We start from the raw sequence: 22,708 nt of genomic DNA on the forward strand, positions 1-22,708 counted from the left end.
CGAATAATTGAGTTGTTGTTTGTTGAATGAATTAAACAATTAGAAATGATGATAAAAAGTTGAGAATGCGTGTTAGTAAGAGTAATCCCAAAATGATGAAATTTCAAAATCAATCATGATAGAAACATAATACCCATAAAAGAGAGAGAAATTTATATACAATTACAAGTAGTTTTAAACTTTATAATACTGATGAGTGCTCGACACTATCTTAATAATTTATCAACAAGAACAATCAAAATTTATCTTTAAGTCACTTTTTATCTTTTCTTTTAATGGTGTGTTAAAGAATTGGAAACTAATAACAAAAAAAAAACGTGGAAAATTAAATTTAAAAAAAAACCACAAAAGAAGATGACAGTCTCCGAGTAAACACGAAACAGCGTTGAAGTCGCGCTCGCTCATTCGTAAAGTCAAGTTCGCAATCTCTGACGAGTGAGCTAAAAAAAGGCGCCTTTTTTGTTGAGTGTTCTCCTTTTTCAATGATCTCAAAACCAAACTCATCTTAAATAATGCCTGAATCGATTCCGCTCAACAAACCCCTTCATCAAATCAAAGCTCTCTCCTTTTTTCTTTTTCTCATTCTGGGTTCAGGGTTGGTGAGGTCCTACGAGTGTTGTTGTTGTTTCAAATTTTTGAGGTCTAGGTACGTATCTTGAGCTTTAATCTCAAATGAGGAATCTAGGGTTAGTCCAAATTACTCTGCTTTGTTATCTCTTTCTCTACTCCCGTACAAATTCTTTTGTCTCCTGTTTAAACTCTGAGGGTTTGGCTTTACTCTCGCTTCTCGAGCATTTTGATAAAGTCCCATTTAAAGTAGCTTCGACGTGGAAGAAGAACACATCTGAAACCACTCCATGTGGTAACTGGTTTGGTGTCAGTTGTGGTAGTTCTGGTAATGTCGAGATGCTTGATTTGCCTGCTTCTGGGGTTTCAGGCCAATTAGGTTCTGAAATAGGGGAGCTTAAGAGCTTGGTGATTCTGGATCTAAGTAACAACAGTCTCTCTGGTGTATTGCCTTCTAGTTTAAGGAACTGTACTTCACTTGAGTTTTTGGATTTGTCTAACAATGGCTTTTCCGGAGAAGTTCCTGATATCTTTGGTAGCTTGAAGAACTTGACGAATCTCTATCTTGATCGTAATACTCTTCGTGGTCTGATTCCTCCAAGTGTTGGCGAATTGGTAAACCTCGTAGCTCTGAGTCTGACTCGTAATGACTTGTCTGGCACCATTCCCGAGTCGATTGGGAACTGCAGTAAGCTGAAGTATCTGGCTTTGAACGGGAACAAGTTAAATGGTTCTTTGCCTGTGAGTCTCAATCTACTTGAGAATCTTGGTGACTTGTTTGTTAATAACAACAGTCTTGGAGGGAGGCTTCACTTCGGTTCTAGCAATTGCAAGAAGTTGGTGAATTTAGATCTGTCTTACAATGGTTTCCAAGGTGGTGTTCCGCCTGAAATTGGCAATTGTAGTAGCCTTCACTCTCTAGCCATCATCAACTGCAACTTAACAGGTACAATACCATCATCCTTGGGTATGTTGAACAAGGTTTTGTCTATTGACCTTTCTGATAACCGTCTCTCGGGTAGTATCCCTCAAGAGCTTGGGAACTGTAGCAGCTTAGAAACCTTGAAGCTGAACAACAACCAGCTCCAAGGCGAGATACCTCCTGCATTGGGAAAGCTAAAGAAGCTACAAAACCTGGAGCTTTTTGTGAATAAGCTGTCCGGTGAGATTCCTATTGGCATATGGAAGATTCAGAGTCTGACACAGGTGCTCGTTTATAACAACACTCTCACCGGGGAATTACCAGTTGAAGTAACTCAGCTGAAGCACCTTAAGAATCTTACGCTGTTTAACAACAGCTTTTATGGAGAGATACCAATGACGTTAGGCATGAATCAGAGCTTAGAGGAGGTGGACCTTCTTGGTAACCGTTTTACAGGGGAGATACCACCCTATCTCTGCCATGGACAGAAGTTGAGAATTTTCGTCTTGGGTTCTAATCAGCTTCATGGTACGATACCAGAGTCTATTCGTCAGTGTAAGACCCTAGAGAGAGTCAGACTTGAAGAAAACAAGCTTACAGGTCTTCTTCCGGAATTCCCTGAGTGTCATAGTCTTTCCTACGTGAACCTCAAAAGCAACAACTTCAAAGGATCTATCCCGCGCAGCTTAGGAGGCTGTAAGAATCTCATTACCATTGACCTTTCTCGAAACAAACTCACGGGTCTGATACCTCCAGAACTGGGAAATCTGCAAAGCCTTGGAGAGTTGAATCTTTCACATAATCATCTGGAAGGTCCTCTGCCATCCCAGCTATCAGGTTGTGCGAGAATGCTGTACTTTGATGTAGGGTCAAACTCATTGAACGGTTCTGTTCCATCGAGCTTCAGAAGCTGGAAAAGCTTGTCCACTTTAGTTCTCAGTGACAATAGATTTTTAGGAGCTATTCCACTGTTCTTGGCTGAGCTTGACCGCCTCTCAGATCTGCGGATAGCTCGAAATGCTTTTGGAGGTGAGATTCCTTCATCGGTTGGCTTGTTAAAGAGTTTACGCTATGGCTTAGACCTTAGTGGCAACGGCTTTACAGGTGAGATTCCAACCGCATTGGGGGATCTTATCAATCTTGAACGACTCAACATATCCAACAACAAGTTGACAGGGTCTTTATCGGTTCTTCAAAGGCTTAAGTTTTTGGATCAGGTTGACGTCTCGCATAATCAGTTCAAGGGTCCAATACCGGCAAATCTGATATCAAATTCTTCAACGTTTTCTGGAAATCCATACCTCTGCATTCAGCCTCCTTACTCAGCAAGTGCCATAACCCGCAACGAGTTTAAATCTTGCAAAGGTCAAGCCAAACTTAGCACCTGGAAGATCGCCCTTATAGCAGCTGGATCCTTTCTATCTGTATTGGCTTTGCTTTTTGCGGTGTTTTTGGTCTTCCGCTGCTGCAAAAGAGGAGCCAAAAAAGAAGATGCTAATAATGTACTCGCCGAGGAAGAAGGTCTATCCTTGTTGCTGAACAAAGTTCTTGCAGTCACTGACAATCTAGATGACAAGTACATTATTGGAAGAGGAGCCCATGGAGTTGTTTACAGAGCCTCTTTAGGGTCAGGCGAAGAATACGCTGTGAAGAAACTCAACTTTGCGGAACACGTACGCGCAAACCAAAATATGAAGAGGGAGATTGAAACAATCGGGCTAGTCAGGCACAGAAATCTAATTCGGTTAGAAAGATTTTGGATGAGGAAAGAAGATGGCTTAATGCTGTATCAGTACATGCCAAATGGAAGCCTGTATGACGTTTTGCACAGGCGTAATCAAGGAGAAGCCATTTTTGACTGGTCTGCACGGTTCAACACAGCCCTTGGGATTGCACACGGACTGGCTTATCTACACCATGATTGTCATCCACCAATCATTCACCGCGACATCAAACCAGAGAACATACTGATGGACTCGGATATGGAGCCTCACATTGGAGATTTTGGATTGTCTCGGATTCTAGATGACTCAAAGGTTTCAACTGCCACCGTTACAGGCACAACTGGGTACATTGCACCAGGTACGCTTACTTCTCAGCATAACACTTTTGCATTTTGTCACTGTTGGTTTATACATGCTCTGAACCTTTTTTATCAAACAGAAAATGCTTACAAGACAGTGAGGAGCAAGGAATCAGATGTTTACAGTTATGGAGTTGTTTTGCTCGAGCTGGTAACAGGAAAGAGAGCAGTGGACAGATCTTTCCCGGAGGATACCAATATCATGAGCTGGGTCAGATCTGTATTAAGTAGCTACGAAGATGACGATGATACTGCTGGTCCAATCGTTGATCCAACACTTGTGGATGAGCTTCTGGATACGAAGCTTAGGGAACAAGCAATCCAAGTTACAGACTTGGCCCTAAGGTGCACAGACAAGAGGCCGGAGAACAGACCATCCATGAGAGATGTGGTGAAACTTTTGACTGATTTAAAAGATTTTGTAAGAAGCACTTCAGGTTCAGATCAGTAGTATTGGATTTTGCATGTTCATAGTTTACTGTAATTTGAGAATCATTGCTGAAACAGAAGGGACATATGTATGAAGGTTTAGAAACAAGCTGCCAGGCCACTAATATAAATGTAACTAGGCCACTAATATAAATGTAACTATAATTGTGAAAATTTGAGAAACATACTGTATATATCCAAAGAGGCTTATTTTATTTCATAGTTGAATTGTTGGGAGAAATAAATTTACATACAAGAGAAAAGAGAAGCATCATGAATTTGTTTTATTTCATATGTTGAAATTGTTCGGAGAAATAATTTACAAAGAATAAGAGAAGCATGAATTTGCCCATCTCAGTATATTTTAACCAGTGCTACCGGAAAGCTCGCCAGAGAAGCCACTACCATACGACGTGGAACCAGTTGGTGTCTGCGATGATGTTGAGATCCCACGAGCTTTACGCATCTGCCTTAGTCTGAAAACATCTGTGGGCAGAGGCTGGCTTTGTACAGTTGCTGTATCCTCTTCTTCTTGCCCTGTTAATAGAGAGATATAGATAAAGAGTAAGACAAGTAACAATCATTAACAATGGTCGTTCTAAGGGAGAAATTATATTCATCTCCAGCTACGAAGTCCCAACCATTTGACTGATGGCATAAATGATTCACTTCCATGAGCCATAAATTATACACATTTTGAACATAAACATAAGCAAAGATAACTTACTGTCTGAATCTTTTCTCTTTGTAGCTCTTCTGTCTCTTGATAATCTTTGAGACCCACTGCGGGTTGGGCCCGAGGGATCGTTTTGACTTGAAGCATTGCCTTTAGCAGCGAAACTCTGCTTTACATTTTGACCTGTTGGTAAGTCACTCTGCAAACATATCGACAGAACAACATCGACATTGGGTGTTGGACCTGATAATTGAGAGGATAGTGATAAACTAGTTGGTTAGTGGAAACTTTTCTCAGGTGCTCAATTCGAACAACTTGGAGTTGATTTATAGAGACTTACCGTCAACAATAGGCAAGTTAGCTAAAAACGCTAACAATGCAGGTGGAGTAGTCTTTGGTATTTCGTCAAATATGCTGGCTGATCCATGAGTTGCAGTAGCAGTTGCAGTTGTAGTCGCAGTCACAATGTTTGGGAAGGTGTTCGAAGCAGAAGCTGCCACTGGGTTTGCAGAACTAGCAAAATCTACAGTCAAACCATGAATGGTTCAGATTTAGCTCACAATTCAATTCATCATGCAGTCAAATGATTCTCCAAACTGCAAAGTGGAAATCAGATACCTGGTTTCTTTGTCGGGTCATAAACAACCATCTGAGATGTATCTGGATAAACAACTTTCGACGAAGAAGCTACACTACCTGTCAAGCACACAAGGCGGTTTATTTACTTCAGCCATCACCAAAATTCATAATCGATAACCCAGAAAACTTGAGAAATTACAGACCTATAGCTGCAGGACCATGAGGTAGATTTGTCTTCCCTACTTTCTTATCCAGATTCTTCACAAGCAACTATAATAGTGAACACATTGATCGGTTAGAATCAATACTTAGTAGTACTTACTAGCTGCATCATCAGTAGCTACTCGGGATTCTTGTGATTATTGCAAGTGACATACCTCTTGTCTGGCTGAATGATCAAGCTCCTTAGAACTGCATGGCCAAAGATCCATGTAACTGTACCGAGAAATAACATCTTGAAGTGAACTCTCTAGAGGAGGAGATCCCTCTTCCCCTTTTCCAGAAAGTGCTTCTTTCCTTCTCTGCTCAACCTACAACAAGGTTTTCATAGTAAAGAAATATCTCAGTGAAAACACTAGGAAGATAAGCCGAGTTCTCCATCAAACAGCCACACTTGATACTGGGCCCATCATAGTTGATCAAATTTCTCTTTATGAGGTGCACTCTGTCCTAGACTATTCTAGCAATAATTTATAGGATCTTCCATGCAATCACAAGCCAGAATGCAATAGACATAAATAATGGGACTCTTCAACAAACTTGTCATCATAAGTCATAACGGAGTCAACCAAAAGAACTACAAAAAAATGTTTACAAAACACAGGCGGCTAACTAAATTTGCTTTCCTACTATACATTGACAATACTCTGAGTTGACTACCTTTAGAATGCTAGCAAGATCTCCATATGTTTGCTCGAACTGTATGAATCTCTTCCAGACCTGCAAAACATATGGCAGGAAAAAAGTTAATCCTAGAAAGCAATTAGCACTAGGGTGTAACCTACTGGCCCCAATTGGCGTCTTTATTGTATTAGGATTTTCAACATTATTACATGTTAGCTAGGCAATAATATTGGACTATTTCAGTTGTAATTTCAATTTTCAAATGCTTGTCATCCTAGCACTGTTCACAAGGCTCTGATGTAAATCAAGATTACACCTCCAATTGCTAAACCATTATCATATTTAAGCATTTAGAAATGCTATAATCAAATCAGTTGCTCGGTTATTTCATTAGCAGGTTGGTTATTTTCCTAGTGTCTCTTTTCATGCTTAAGAACAAAAACTGCGTTAATTAATGGCTTTGAGGAAGAAAACATCCGTATCAGCGTACCTCAGCAGATTCTTCAGCTGGTAATGTGCTTAAAGCCCGCTCAAATAGAGCTCTGATATTTCTATCATCATTCAATCTAGTCAAGAAATCTGCATACCTATAATGCAAAGCAAAACCAGAAGGGTTAAAATTCTGTTCCAGGTAACTTTGGGAGAGAAAAACAATTTTGAGGAGATTTTATCTGAGAAGGCCCTAAAGTCTCATTATTTTCTCATTATAAAGGAAGAGATTCAAGTATATCTTCAAGAAATGAAATAGTAAGGCTGCAGTGACCCTCACTCAAGGATGTAAACAGGTTCACTCATATAGAGTTTCAATCCCTCCTCAAAGATCTTATGAGCAACCTGCATAAGTATACAAACATAAGCAATTTTATTGTGAAACTGAATTGAAGTCAGATGCTACATTTATATATTTGTCTTGCGAGAATGACGTGTTAATTTTTCTGTTAAAGATTCGATCAAATCAAGACAAAGATGAATATACAAGAAATAAAAGTACTTTGCCAACAAATTAAGAGATTAAGTGCATCAATAACCAAAACACCCCCAATTTTCAAATCATTTGGACTTTATTATCACAACAGCCTCCTGGCTTTTACTTAAAGCACTAAGAGGAAGATAAGACAAGTGGGTTGTGAACTTGACTGAGCGACCATACTTACTTCATAATCAATTATTTATATACCAACAAGACCAAACAAAAAAGCAGTTCCAAATAACACATATACCACATAGTGGGAAAGAAAATCCACCTTTGGATCCTTGTCAAGACAAAAGACCATCGTAGCAAAAGCAATATACACATGATATGTGCAGCTAGGAGATTTTCTAGCGTCTAAAAAGTACTTGCGAGCAGCTTCAACACCCTCGGCCCTCCGGAGAAAGCGAAGAAACTGCAAAAGAATATAAAAGTATATCATATGAGAAAGTTTCGAGAGAAAAGAAACAATCTAAAAAATGAAAATTATTATACGTGAGGATATATAGATGGAGAAAGCAAGTATGGTGGAAAAATATAATAGTCAGCGTGTAACTATGAAAAGCATATATGCTTTTTATGCCAATCTTCGCAGTCCTGAGTTCAGTATACTTACTTGTATATGTGCCAAAGAATTTGTGCTAGTTCCCAAAATGCTTTCATACAATTTCTTTGCTGACTGCAAAATCATAAAACTATAAGCAGAGAGTACGAGAACAATTAATATAGCTAGAAAATGAGAAGCAAGCAGCAATAATAAGAACCTGAATTGCCCCACGAGATTCCTCCATCTCGGCATAAGCATATTTCAACAGTTCTGAATCTGATATAAGAGAGTGGGCAATGAGACACTTAAAAATATATAAAGACTCGCAGAATACAGACAACAGAGACAATAGACTTCTTAAGAGTAGATAAAAGATAAGATTAAAACTTTAAGCCAGTAGGTTAGCAAAGATTCATAGTCAAACCTCCACAAAGTAACTAATAGTTCCTAGACAAACAGAAATAAAGGATAGATTAGAATTACCAGGAATGGCTTTAAGGGCTCGCTGAAATACTTTGATTGCGGCATCTGTAGAACCAGATTTTACGTGCCAGTCCGCATAGTCATACCATACATCAGGATAGTGATATAAACACATCAGACACTGTAAAATAAAAGTAATAATCAGCTAATTAAGAAATTTAATCCTCCTAAACTTCAGCAAGAGCATATCACTGACTCTTCCCATACCTGTTCATAGGCATATATAATCCGCTTAGTTGACGAGGCCGTGTCAATCCTTTGAGGGTTTCCTCTGAAAGTTACAATTGTATTAGAAGCTTGTTATAATTTTAAAGGACTTGTTAAAGAATAATAAAATGCATAAGACCTAATCATCACTAGTTGAATGCAACTGGATAGTATTCATTCCAGGTTTCTAGTTCCTATCATAATTAAATAAATTAATCAGCAAAATAAGAGACAGAACGAGATTAAAAAAAAAGTCTCATCATTAGTTGTACACCGAACAGAACCAAAATTATTCCAAGGGACCAATTAACTGTTGCCATATAATAATATCTAGCTTTGTGATGAAAAATGGCGAAGCAGCTACGTAAAAATGTATGTCATTACTGAATGAAAAGAAAATTAAAGTAAAAAAGTAAGATGATATTTTGGGGGTTTACTTTTCAAAGGATAAAAACTTTTTCCAGGCCACCCACTGAATTTCTTCCTGCATAAAACCATAAGACAGTGCAAAGTAGCACAGTGAGCAAACCATGCTCAATCGAAATCTGAAAGAACTTATAGCTCAATATGTATTTCCTATCTAATAACCTGATCTCTTAACGTGAATTTATGCTCATAATGCCTTTTTGCCAATTTATGATTCAATATATCCAACATCGTCGAATTCAAAAAGATAAGAATGAAATGGATGGGAAATTCATTACCTTGGAAGATCCTGTTGGTGGGACAGCAAGCATGTTCCAATCAATTTCTTCAATGTACTTCTTGCGCTCCCTATATACAGCTCTTGCGCTGTTAAATTTTGGTTGATACTCATTTATAAGTCCTTTTGCCTGCTCACATGATTAGATAAGAGACCATCCATCAATTAAACAAAGAGAAAGAATTTCGAACCTGCTGCTAATACACTAAAAATTCAGGAAAATAAGAAACCACACAATTTTAAGTTTCTTAGAAGTTTACCAATTGACGGTTAACCGAATTTTCGAAGTTCTCATAATCTTTCCAAAGTTGTTCAACGTGGTGGGTAGGAGTTAATATAGCTCTCTGATACACTTTTCGGAGTCGTTGCGAATCTTCGTAGGAGTTAAGAGCCTGCACGAGAATCTATTAGTTTCTTTGCAATAAAAAGTATCAAGGACAAAGTGAGAATGATATAACGAACCGGAAGAGATTTTAAAAAGGTAATGTACTCGGTCCATATAGGCCCAGATGCTATGTCTGTACCTGGAGATCATACAACAAAATAAACGAGCATCAGTAGTGCCTAAGTTATATTCTGTGTTGGCATATTCTAGAGAAACTAGAGCTCTAAATGGATGCAACAAGAAATTTATTAATAGAGCTAGACGATTGGACACAGTTTTTCAGGATTTCAAGTATTATGAACACCTCAATTTGCGACACGACGTGCTTCTACCTTAATCAACATAACACGCATATCCTTTACAGTCAGCATTTATCCAAACTATTATTTCCATGCCTTTAAACGAAATCAGCATAACTGGAGAATCTAATGTAAACAACTCATAACAGTATTACTTATACAATTATGTCAAAAACAAAGGTATACAAGAGTTCGGAACTATACTAAACATAAAACTGATCACTACACATAACTGTTTCCATTACTCACAAGCGATTTTTTTCCCTTTACTTATCGGACATGTACACAAGATTGAAAAATGAAGAAAACAAAGTAGAGCCAAACGCCTGAAGAGAAGTAATACCGATATAGTTAAGCATAAACTCGAAAGCCTTCGTGGTCTCCTCTTGACCCTCAGCTCCCTTCTTGTCATAGACCTTTCTGATGAACCGAATGTAACATTGCCTAAGACAAATAAGATGTTTGAGTTACAACGAAACAATGACTAGGAAATAGATCTTATATTGACTCTCTCTCTTATGAACGAGTTAAAAGAAAAAGGGAAAGGATCTCATACCAGAGAGGAACTTGAAGGCAGGTCAACAGACAACGACTAAATATCTGTTTCGTAGCATCATCATTGTTTACAGCCATCTGTGCCTCCACATACTGCTTCCAATATCTCGCCTACAGAGGATATCACAATAAATCCGGAAACTTTTCAGCACAATTAACCCCCAAACCCAAAAATACGCGGAAGCAAACTAATGGGGAACTTACAGAAGTGGGATAAAGTGACAAAAGCTGCTCATAGATCGGCGTCGCCTGTGAAATTGGTAAATGCTGAAGAAAGCAAACAATTTTACAAAACCCAACAATTAAAAATCTGATTTTTCAAAAAAATAAAAGAAGGAGAAAGTATTGAAACTGGGGAAAGAGTTGTGTACCAAGGCTCTCTTGGCCAAAGCCTCTGCTTCCTCAACATTGTACTTATTATTATCAGCCATAATTTTTCCACCTCCGGATGAACAGTCCTTCAAAAGGAGATACAAGTAAAATCCAAATCTGAGATATATTCAATCAGTGCATGTATGTAATAATCTTCCGACAAGTCCAGCTAAAGCTTGTGCTGCTGCCTCAACGCCACCAAATTTTGCCCCAGAAAAACAGACCTTCTAAAGCTTACCCAACAAGTAAACCCTAATTTTGAGATTCTCCTCCGACGGGTCTGGCCGAAAACACACAACCTTATTGTCCAACGGAGAAACTCAAAGCTACCACCGTCCGTCTTCTTTAGGAAACCAAAAACAACAATCCGCGGTTGTCCCAACGAGAGAGCACGAGGATTCGACTATATAGCAAAAACAAGGGAATTTTTATTTGGACCTGGATTTAAGGCCCATCTATTGGAATTTGGGCCTATTATTATGCCTTATATTGGACTCAGGCCGTTCATTGTAGTTTGTCATGAAACATCCTTCCACTTTTACAAGGAGTTGCTAATTGGAAACCCTTTAAAGTTTAAAGGAGTTGCTAATTTATGTTGGATGTCTATGAAGCAAGAGCAAGATCCAACATTTGGTAATGGTGACAACAATGATTCGATCTTTGCTTCGTAAACCCAGATGTATATAGTACTAGATAAAGCCCGCAGAATGTGCGGGTTTAAAAATTGTTGATAAACAGAAATCCTAAATCTTAAAAAAAAATTCAAAAATATATAAAGAAATTTTATTTCCTAAAGTAAATATATAAATAATTTAAGTTAGAAAATATTTTTATTTACTTTCATACATTTATTTATATGTTTATATTTTTATAAATTATAACAATTATTACAATAATTTAAAGCTAAACTATATCTCACTAAAACTTTTGCCAAATACTCATCATTACAAATATTATTATTGTCAAATTTCAAAAACGTTTCACAACTTATTCACAAAATATTTTACATGCAACAAATTCATCAAAGCAACATCTAATAAGTAACCACATACAATTTTACTCTATGTTTTACCATTCAAAATATGTTCTTACACCCAAAATTATTTTATTGTTAAAGTATGCTCTTTATCACCACCTATAAAATGTCTTCTAAACAAATTAAATAAAATTTATGTTGTTTTACTTTCATTTTGGCATAATTATAGTTCTTATAATTACTAAAATTATTTTGTGACATAGTTTTTTTAACCATGAAGTTTTTTTTACTCCAAAGATATTGGATGAACAACTAGTGAAAATTATCTACTCGATTACAATGATTTTATGACTAACCCAATAAAAGTTGAGAAATTGAAAGAAATATAATATAATATAATAAAAAATTGAAAATTATAATCATGATGGTATATATAAGTCTTAGATAATTCAGATATATAAAATAGAAACTTTATATACAATCCAAAACATGACATATGTCATAATCACGTTAAGGATCAACGACCTATTTACTCTTCAGAAGTATCCAATTGTACCAATACAACTTAAAGTTATGACCTCGTCTCAAATATTTTTGAATCATAAATTCTCAACTTATTTTTACCCGAATCAAAAGTTATCATATATTTTTCCATATAGATAGTTTAAACTGTTTACGAACCTAATCCGATAGAAAACCACATAAATCCAGCTAGAAACCAATTTTAAAATGGTATACCATTCCAACTTCCCAAATTTGAAACCGCTTCTCAATAATTCGATCAAGAAAACTCTAAATTTTGACCAGAAACATCAATCACCAACTTATCTTCCAAACTTATAATGCTACTAACTGTAGAATAACTTTTGGAACCTCCATCAGTGTCTCCATCCTCGATTAAATTAGCGGGCATTATATACTTTAATTTTATTTTATTGCATCTGATAGCTTCCATCGAAAAACCTGCACGAATCAAAGACCCACGCAATAGATCGACAAAATTACATCAGAAAAAGAAAAATCAAAGATCAAAGTTTTTGATATAAACATGTAATGTTATGTAGATATAATGTTATTTTCTTAATTAGTTGTCTTATTATGTTTCAAAAACAATAATTCTTTTGACATAACTTATGTTATTCTTTTTAAAATTGTTATTCACTATTTATTTATTAATAATAATATACATGCTTAGTGAATTACTTTTTGTTTATACATGTCAAAATCTTATTGAGAAAACACGTATAATATAAGTAGCGTACAATGGAAATAGATTAGTTTTGTTAATTTTCCTTTTTGATTTAGAAATTTTTTTTAGATATAAACATGCAAATTTTATTTAGATTTAATGTTATTTTCTTAATCAGCTGTTTTGAAAAACAGTAACTTTTGACATGTGTCAACATCTCATTAGTATACTTGACATGTGGCTAATTTGAAAACCCAACTTTATATAATAAGATTTTTAATATAATAAAAAGGTTAGTTCAGACTTCAGTTCAAGCTTTTTTCCTAAGACTGCCAATCAGCTCTTCATGAACTTCGTTTTCTTCGCATGTGCCTTCACAAATCCTTTTGCAGTACTCAGTGTCCAAAATTGGCTAACCATAAAAAAATAATAATTTTTTTTTTGTGCCAAACAAAGACATAAAATTTAATGTGTTAGGTTATACAGTATAAAAGTTATATAGTATGATTATACAACCAAATATGGATGATACATAGTATATTTATTTTACCATGTAGTGGTTGAGAATCTTTGTAACAGTGAAACTTTGATATGGATGACACATAATATATTTATTTTAGTTGTTTTTTTAATATAATAAGATTACAATTATATTAAAACTGTGATCTCTGATCGTTAAAATTGACATATGTTACGATTTGATGAATTTCTAACTTTGATATTTAATCATTAAAAAAATTGACGCGTGTCACGATATGATGAGTTTTTAACTTTGATCTCTGATCGTTAAAATTAACACGTATCACGATCTTGTGAGTTACTAACTTTCAGAACCAAAGTTTATATAATAAGATGCGCTGGTTAGTTTGCTTTATTTCTTCTATTTCCAAAATCAAATCAATTTTAAGTTTTACTCTCACATGCATGTTAAATATATTTACGAAAATGAGCTATATATACGCATGCATATCCATAATTAGCTTAAACGACAGAGATGAAGAAAGTTCATGTCATAATTGTTATATTTGTTTGGTCATATATCTTATTTTTGTATCCTTACTAATATAATTTGTACACAAATTAAAGTATGTATGCGTGAGTTTACCTTTTAATGTGGCAACATCCGTTTTTTTTATACGTTTAATTTCTAATGCACATGTTTCTTCTTGTATTTTCTGAAAACTTTAAGAAATTTTGTTTTCAGTTAATTAATGTCTTTTATCATATACTAAATCTCTCTCTTTTCTTATACGTGTGCATGAGTATTTTGTATACACTTGTCTTTTTTGCTAAGTGAGTAATATATATCATACAAGTCACAAGTGCAACAAAAGTTAGTTGTTTTCCAAGTTTTCTTAGAGTAGAGGGCGCAACGTGTTACACCGGGGGATAGTTTTCTTAGAGTAGTAAATGACTTATTGTCTCTCGCTTCTCAAAGTTTAGTTGTTTTCAGTTAATTAATGTCTTTTATCATATACTAAATCTCTCTCTTTTCTTATACGTGTGCATGACTATTTTGTATCGCACTTGTTTTTCTTTGCTAAGTGAGTATATATATTTATCATATAAAATGAAAAGTTAGGATTTACATATTGTTTACCTAAACCTTAGTTCCTTGGCAACAAAAAAAAAGATAAAAAACAACTAAACTTTTGTTGCACTTGTGACTTGTGTAAGTCTTCAAATGAGCCAGCAGGTCATTAGATTCCGAATTCTTTTCCGATGTCGTCTTGTATTGATAGAGTTTATGATCTCAGGGTCAATGATCCTGGTATAGCCGGTGGGATTAGTTGGTAGTTATGTAGATTCTTATTATGTTTCCAAGTTGAGTAAAAAACTGTCTGAGCCACAAGTTTTCTTAGAGTAGAGGGCGCAACGTGTTACAACGGGGGATAGTTTTTTCTTAGAGTAAATGACTTATTGTCTTGGACTATGGTATAGCCGGTGGGACTATAAAGAGATTTCTCATATGTGTTCTTAAATGAATAAATTAAACTCGTTACAAGACAAGTCACTTTACAAAGATTATCTCCAAATACTCCTATGAAAAATCCTAAATATATATAAAAAGAACAAAGATGAGAATTGAGAAATACCAACACCGGGCTCTGTAAATACAATTGTCAACTTCCTCCACCAGTTAAACTTTACAAGATTAACTAGTAGCATAACGCACTTGAGTATCATCACAAAATCCATCTCCAGCTGCACCAGATTCTGAGGATCGGAGAATATTGCTTTTAACGACGATAAATCAAAGAACGTCACATCATCGTCAATCTATTCCTCATATACATCGAGGTTCTCAAGCTTAACCAAGAATGTCAAGCTCCCTGTACAAATTTTTTTGTCCTGGAGCTTCATAAGAAACTACCATTAACAGAGCGAACATATGCAAACAATGGACTTACACATTTGATGTTTTCGATAAACCCCAAGCAGCAAAGTTAATGGTATGAAAGCGAATGAACGCATTGAAGTTACGAACGTATAAACCCTTAATCCAGTACCCGGAAACAAAAATCCCAATTCTTATTATCAAATCCGAGAAAGAAACAAACGATTTAAGCGAGAAATCGAACCTAGATTTTCTTGAGATGACAATGCAAAACACGAGCAACTAGCTACGTACGTCTAAGCATGCAGTGATACAGCCAAAGCATGAGTATGTTTGTATGCATTTCTTCTATAAGCTTCCTATGGTATTGCATGTAATGTTGTGACTGAATGATCACCTAATGGCATTGCACCATAATGAAAGGTCGTCACATAGACAAGCGTGAATCTTGATGATGACATATATATATAGATTCGTTGTTTCCAGAGGAATATTATTAATCTTGGTCCTTCCTTATTTGGATTAAGCATAAAATATTCGTCATCTGTACTAGGTTTTTAATTTACTCTGTTTTGACTCAATTTATTACTTGGCGTTGTTTTCTTATCTAGAGGTTTTTGAAGTCTGCTTCGATTGAAGGACTTTAGGTTTCTTGTTCTATACTCCGGGACTAATTTGAAAACGATGTGCGACTATAGTATACTAGTAATGTATATAAACGATGTCTGCTGAACTGAAACCTAAATAAATCAATATCCCTTTTGTGATCATGTATGTACGTAATATATAACAAACAAAAAACAATGGAGGATTTTGGATTATAATATGGAAGATACATAATAGGTTGGAGAATCGGAATCTGGATTCAATTCGAAAGGGAAAGTAGATTGATCTCCATTTGAAACCCAATTGCATGTTTTTAAAAAAAAAAAATAATGATCTCTTTTATTCATCTTGCTTCTTTCCACAAGGGACAACATTTCAAAAGTTAGTTACAGTGCAAAGCAAAGATGAAAAAGATGAAAGAAAAGACAAGTAGTGAATATAGAACTACTCTTGTGAAGCAACAAAAAGAATTGTGGAACTCATCGTGAATACCATCGACTGTTGAAAGAAACGAAACCAAAACCAAGTGGTTAAGAAGGTTTCTAAGACATTTAGAATTGCTGTGGTAGAACAATTATGTTTTTAGATTGAAGAACAAGAGAGATATGACGATGAGCAGAAGAGAGCGAAGCCAAGAACAAAATAGAAAGGAAACGACCATTTTTTCCTGTGATTTTATAGAAATCGCAGATTCAATAACACTAGATTTGGTAGTTTATTTGAAAATCACAAATTAAATAACATGTATTTTTTTTTTTTTTTTTTTTTTTAACTTTTAAAATACTTGCCTCATCAACATCCCCTAAATTCCACAAAAACTTCTACAGTCCATGTTTCAGTACACCCCTTTTCTTTTATCCTGTACTTAAATATTTTTTTTTTCTAATTGAGCAATCATGCCTATCTTACCTTGTTAATTCTGATCCAGCTCTACATGTTAGGTATTTACAATACAAAAAAATATGTTAGGGTGGTCCAAATCCATTCTTAGTCCATTTGTTATAAGATTATAAGAAAACTATTGACAGTTTCTTCTCTATATATTAAGGAGGTTCAAATCCATTCTTGGTCCATTTGTTATTTCTTTTGTACTCTACTAAGAAAGTACTGTATCTCTATGACCTTTTTCCCATAGGAATATATCTCATAATCTTTGCAGGATATATGTGTTTCAACCCCAGTTGTTTTTCAAAATATTGTGACAAAAAATAATTCTACCTATATAAAGAACTTAGGGGATGCAGCAAAATATTAATATATCCATTCAACAACTTCATCACACACACATATATATAAGCCAAATTGGTTTGTAAAAAAACCAAATATATAAAGAACTGCAACAAGCGCTTGGTACTCATAGATAATGTACATGCGATAACATATTTGTCCTGAGTGATATGTCATGACAAATCACATAACGATGGCTTTGTTAATTTATAATGCAAGCTTTAATTTTCCACATAACAGAAACATGGCTTGAGTTGGCCCATTGACATTTGTTCTGTGCTTCTCGTTTGCCTTTTAATTTGTGTCTGAATCTAAAAATGTGGAATATCTTTTTAAAACCATAATGACTTTGCTATCTATGAGCCATACATATACTACTCTTTTTGGATTATTCAAAGATAATAATAAAGTACTTTCTATCTTTTTAAATAACAATCTTCTAATAGTCATATTCAAACTGACAACCAAACATTTAATCATATGATTCATTAGCTGTACCCATTCAACTTTTTCAAAATAGTTGAACAAATTACACATATGTTAAAAAATATAATTTTAAAAAGAAAATAAAGATATTTTCCATTTATGTTAATGATTTTTTCAGACAAATGTGCCAAAAACATTAATGAGTAAATTTTTAAATACATTGAATAATAGAAAAAAAATCTAGGGTTCTTAATGACTAAAACTTTCTACGGTGAAGATTCATCTACATTCATCTAACGGCTTTTGTTTATCTTTACACATCATCCTAAGATTATTTTAAATAGAGGTTTTCATTACTCTCTACCACACTCTCATACATCAAAAAAAAAAAAAAAAAAAAAAAAAAATTCCAGTTTGATACTTTTCAACCATTTTTCTTTTATAATATTCCTCTTCTTCTTTTGCCTTTCGCTTCTTGTTCTATCCCGCTCCTTATTCTTGTAACCTATCTCTTTTCTCGGCTTATCAAGGTACTTACTGGTTCAATTTAATTTGTTGTTCACTATTTTATTGTTTTATATACAGTTCATGTTAATGATTATATGTATATATATATATATTTTTTTTTCAACCATTTCTCATTTTTATTTTTTATTAAGCTGTGAATTTTTTTTGTTTATTTATTTGATTAATGTGTTATTGGGATGAAAGATCATACTAGTAAATAATTTTTTTTTTAATGTTTTTTGTTGGTGTCGGATTTGAGATTTTACACCTTGTTGCCTTGAGAGATTTAAAAAAAAACTTTAGAAATGTTGTTTGTTGTGTCCTTGTTTCAATAGCATATATATATCACCGAGTTTTACATACTTGATTATCATGTTAGGGTTCCATAATTTTTAGGAAAGCTTTGCGTTTATACTAATAAAAAGAACTTTTAAGGAGGACTAATAGTGTGAGTGAGACTCTTTCATTTATTAGTCTTAAATAAAACGGCTTTTTATTTTTTCTTTATTATTATTATTTTTTTAACAAAACAACAACCATATTTTACTAATCTTCAACTTTTTCTATTTGTATAATATAGGAACCCGCTCCGGCAACAATGGCCTCAAGAATTACTCCCTTCGATGATTCTAAGGAGTTTCATCAGGATGGTCCTAGTACCGGCCTTCCCCCTCCTCTACTGATCACGCCCATTCAAACTATTAGACCAACATCTGCTGACTTCAACGAATACTCCGATAACGCAGATACCGGTCCAAGTGTTGCTCCAACAAAACTAGAATCTTGGCAGGAGTTAAAGGATGGAACCTACACTACAACCACCGACCTTCCTGCTCCGTTAATGATCACCCCTCTGCAGATCATTAGACCATCTTGTGGCATTAATGACTGCTCCATTGATGTGGCTGCTGGTTCAAGTACTGCTTCAGAAAAACGACGACCTGGCCGACCAAAGGGTTCCAAAAACAAAAACCCGACGCCCTCAACGAAGAAGTCAAAAACAGAAGATCCAAACAGCAGAAAGATTACTGACATTAAAAACTTTGATTCAGGCATAACTGAAGCAGAGAATGATACCGGAAACCGTGAGTTAGTGGAGTCAGTTCTGACGAGGTTTGACGCGGTTAGAAGAAAATTTTGCCAAGAGAAACTCGCAAAAGGTATCCTTACAACGGCTGACAGTAACTGCAGGAATATGAGGGTCCAGACTAACAAGAGAAGGAGGATTGGTCCAGTCCCTGGAGTACATATAGGCGATATTTTCTACTATTGGGGTGAAATGTGCTTAGTTGGCCTTCACAAACAAACCGTCGCTGGCATTGACTATATGACGGCAGAAGATGGCACAAAGGAATCTCTTGCAACAAGTGTGGTAACATCATCACGACTGTACGATAACCAAACCGAGGATCTTCAATGGTTGATATACTCCGGACATGGCGGAAAGAAGAGTTTACCTCGTGATCAAACTTTGGACAAGGGGAACGGGGCACTACATACAAGTAGAATAAAAGAGACGGACGTTAGAGTCATCCGAGGCAAAGCCGACCCCTGTGATAATGGTAAAAAGGTATATATCTACGATGGACTTTATCGAGTTTCTGAGACATATGAGATGATAGGAGAAACTGGTTGTAAGGAGTACAGGTTTAGAATGGAGAGGAAACCAGACCAACCTAATTCTGGTTATGCAAACTGGAAATTAGCTGAAGATTTGAGAACGCGTGGCATGAGTACATTGAGGCGGCATGGTTTTGTAAACCAAGATTTGTCTTTGGGAAAAGAGCGTTTACGGGTCCCGCTGTTTAACGATGTCGATGAAGATGACAACGCGATGCCTGAAGACTTTGATTACATCACATCTCAGGACTACTCAAGTATGGTGCCCAATATCCATATCGATGGCCAAGAAGAACTTGGATGCCAGAATTGTCAAGGTCAGTCATGTATTGATCATTTAAGCTGCATGTGCATGCAAAAAAATGGTGGCAAATCACCATACCATAACTCCATTTTGGTTTGTCGTAAACCAATGGTTTACGAGTGTGGTGAATCTTGTCCCTGCCCCAACGACTGCAAAAACCGATTGGTTCAAACCGGTTTGAAGCTCCACATGGAAGTGTTCAAGACGACAAATTGTGGTTGGGGCTTACGTTCTTGGGATCCAATCCGAGCCGGAACCTTTATATGCGAGTTTGCTGGTGTGAGGAAGACAAAAGAAGAAGTAGAAGACGGTGACGGCTATTTGTTTGACTCATCTCGGGTTTACGAAAAGTTCAGATGGAACTACGAACCTGAGCTTGTGTGTGAGGATGTATGGGAAAGCGTCCCTGAGGTTTATAATCTGCCGATGCAAGTCTTGATAAGCGCGAAGGAGAAAGGAAACGTTGCTCGGTTCATGAACCACAGCTGCTCGCCGAATGTTTTCTGGCAACCTATGAATATAAAAACAAGGTTGGTAGATATGTTCGCATTAGGCTTTTTGCAATGAAGCATATCCCTCCAATGACTGAGTTGACATATGACTATGGAGTTTCATCTGTTGAGCGTATTGGAGAAGATGAGGTACTTTACAGAGGCAGTCAGATTTGTCTATGTGGTTCAGTCAAGTGTCGTGGCTCTTTTGCCTAATCTCTGTACTTTTTTTTTATCATTTGTCCCTTTGTCATTTTTAATTTCCTTTGTCTGCAAAAAAAAAAAATCTTTGTTTTTATGTTTTTGTTTGCTGTTGTATCTTCTTTACAAAAAAAAAAAAAGAAAAAAAAAAGTTGTCGAATTTTGTATCATATTTTTACCTAATCATCAAATTCATTATCTGATTATTAGAGGCTCAAAATCTGGGGTTAATTAATTTTAATAGATTTTGTTTTTTTGAATAGATTTAATAATAATAAAGAGATAAGAAAAGAAAACACAATTATGAAGAACCCTATGTTTTTATATAATTAAGTAATTGACGAAGGAAGAAAAATAAAATAAAAGGCTCGGTCTGGGTATTATTATTTTTCTGGTTACCCTTCTTCGTAAGTCTTATAACTTTCTCGGGTCTCTATCTCTCTGTTTCCTTTGTTTGATTTTCATCTATACATCTGTTCTTAATTTTCTGGATTAGGGTTTTCTTTGATTTCTCTATGCTCTGGGGCAGCCGTCCGTCTTCCTAAGAAATTCACTTTCCATTTCTGCTGTTCTTGGTGCCTTTGATCACGAATTCGGTAGAAATTGTTACGGTCTGTCGTTATTAATTAAAAAAAAAAGGTCAAATCTTTTTCAGACCAAACTGCTTAGATTCTTTCATACGTTTTCTGACTTCTTGTCTAACATATAGTATCTCGTTTTCGATTTAAAAGCCTTCCTTCCCTGTAATCGTTTAGATGATATTGTGATGATGATCTTGTTTGTTTCGCAAAAGTGTTTATTGAGGGATTTTTTTGGTACTTGTTCTTTTCAGTAGTAAGTATATTGTTGTCGTTGTGAGCTATGAGTAGAGATTCCAAAGGAAGAGCATGGTATGGTAAAGTCTACCGTAGATTGGAAACGATTCTTGTGGATGTGGACAGTTTTGTTTCTCAGGTACTTTTTGCTACTTCCCTAGTCTGTCTCTCTGAGTTTTATAAAAAAAGATGTAGAGTAGAGGGAAATGAAGTCTCTCTTTGGTTCTTCTTCTTATGTTGGACAGGGTAAGGTTTCTTTAGAATCAAATGATTCTGTAAAGGATGAACCAGAGGAACCAATGGAGGGGGAGAAGTTATCAGACTCTGTGTTGATTGATGACAAGTTTGAAGAGCTTTGTGATGATGATCAGACAGCTGGCACTTCCCTTTGCCACAAAGATCCAATATCTTCTCCAGCATCTCAATCTATGACTGTAATAACATGTAATGATGATACTTTTGTATCTCCCTCTGGGATTTCTACGGGTGTCCCAAATCTAATCCCATTCGCTACAGAGATTCAAGCTACACCTGTTCAAGACAGTGTGGCCAACACTAGGTCCTTTAGCAGCAACTCTATGAAAGGTTTGTGGCTGTTCTCTCATCTTTTTTTCTACAAGTCTTGGAGTTGCTATTCTCTGCAGTTTTGTTAGTTTCATCATGTTCAACTCTTCGTGTGTAGTTAATCAAGATGAGTTCTGCATTGAAGACTTCGATGTTGGTCCCTTGGATACCATTGATTTGTATGACATGACAACTCGAGAAGACCCCTCAGATTTTGACGACAATTTGCTATATGCAACGCGTGACAGGACTAAGCAACTCAGATCATTCAAGGTGGTCCTCTCTCTCTTTCTCTCACACATATACACAAATGTGTTTGTGCACGTACTTTCAACAGCAACAGCTAGTTTCGGACCATGGGGAAACAATTTTTAGTTCCATCCTATGAAAGTTGAAAAGATATGCATGATCTATCAATCTGTCATAAGATTGAATACTGTTTTCCCAATCTCCTTATTCCTAATATGTTTCTTCTTTACCATCAGAGAAAGATAATGGATGCTTTAACTACCAAAAAAAGAAGAGAGAAGGAATATGAGCAGCTTGCAATATGGTTCGGAGACGCAGACATGGGTTGTGATCTTGTAAACACTAAAGAACATGCTAACGCTAAAGAACATGCTACAACTTCTCCAGACTCCAAAAGCTCACAGTCAAATGTGCCATTTGTATCAGAAGATTCTGAGTGGGAGATATTGTAAAGATAAAAAGGAGTTCTATTTTGGTGAGGCTCATGTGATGCTTTTGAATATATCAAGAATAATTTTGTAACTAATATGGAAAAAACAAATTCTTCTTTCGGTTCCGTCTAGTTTCTTTGGTGC

General features: G+C 35.7%; 3 protein-coding genes and 1 pseudogene across 13 annotated transcripts; 3 read left to right on the forward strand and 1 right to left on the reverse strand.

Moving 5' to 3' along the window:
• Positions 1-227: 227 nt before the first annotated feature.
• Positions 228-4,221, forward strand: LOC104740473 (uncharacterized). Its single transcript, XM_019236367.2, has 2 exons — positions 228-3,571; positions 3,653-4,221. The coding sequence occupies exons 1-2, from the start codon at positions 673-675 to the stop codon at positions 4,021-4,023; spliced, it is 3,270 nt and encodes a 1,089-aa protein (XP_019091912.2). The 5' UTR covers positions 228-672; the 3' UTR covers positions 4,024-4,221.
• On the reverse strand, positions 4,196-10,997 carry LOC104740472 (cleavage stimulation factor subunit 77). The gene is made up of 23 exons (XM_019236366.2): positions 10,859-10,997; positions 10,620-10,706; positions 10,453-10,515; positions 10,250-10,359; positions 10,037-10,137; positions 9,472-9,533; positions 9,270-9,401; positions 9,011-9,139; positions 8,744-8,790; positions 8,307-8,370; positions 8,100-8,220; positions 7,834-7,892; positions 7,686-7,748; positions 7,344-7,484; positions 6,869-6,933; positions 6,590-6,686; positions 6,136-6,195; positions 5,634-5,786; positions 5,460-5,526; positions 5,296-5,373; positions 5,018-5,200; positions 4,729-4,920; positions 4,196-4,538 (listed from the first exon to the last, which is right to left on the reverse strand). Exons 2-23 carry the CDS (start codon positions 10,677-10,679, stop codon positions 4,366-4,368), a joined length of 2,220 nt encoding a protein of 739 aa, XP_019091911.2. The 5' UTR covers positions 10,680-10,706; positions 10,859-10,997; the 3' UTR covers positions 4,196-4,365.
• Positions 10,998-17,788: 6,791 nt separating this feature from the next.
• Positions 17,789-20,741, forward strand: LOC104743363 (histone-lysine N-methyltransferase, H3 lysine-9 specific SUVH7 pseudogene; annotated as a pseudogene). The gene is made up of 2 exons (XR_015579440.1): positions 17,789-17,912; positions 18,470-20,741. The product of XR_015579440.1 is annotated as a histone-lysine N-methyltransferase, H3 lysine-9 specific SUVH7 pseudogene (transcript).
• LOC104740475 (uncharacterized) lies at positions 20,685-22,689 on the forward strand. 10 transcript variants are annotated; one of them, XM_087483249.1, is made up of 6 exons: positions 20,809-20,912; positions 21,002-21,144; positions 21,338-21,459; positions 21,566-21,905; positions 22,003-22,157; positions 22,370-22,689. In XM_087483249.1, exons 3-6 carry the CDS (start codon positions 21,367-21,369, stop codon positions 22,583-22,585), a joined length of 804 nt encoding a protein of 267 aa, XP_087339375.1. In that variant the 5' UTR covers positions 20,809-20,912; positions 21,002-21,144; positions 21,338-21,366; the 3' UTR covers positions 22,586-22,689. The 10 variants fall into 10 exon arrangements, with proteins under 10 accessions (XP_010459387.1, XP_087339375.1, XP_010459388.1 ...); XM_087483251.1 differs by having other exon boundaries at positions 20,867-20,912; positions 21,341-21,459; XM_087483253.1 differs by having other exon boundaries at positions 20,867-20,912; positions 21,002-21,116.
• Positions 22,690-22,708: the final 19 nt, after the last annotated feature.

This window comes from Camelina sativa, chromosome 14 (genome assembly GCF_030686135.1).
Source record: "Camelina sativa cultivar CO46 ecotype springtype chromosome 14, ASM3068613v1".
Lineage (NCBI taxonomy): Eukaryota > Viridiplantae > Streptophyta > Magnoliopsida > Brassicales > Brassicaceae > Camelina > Camelina sativa.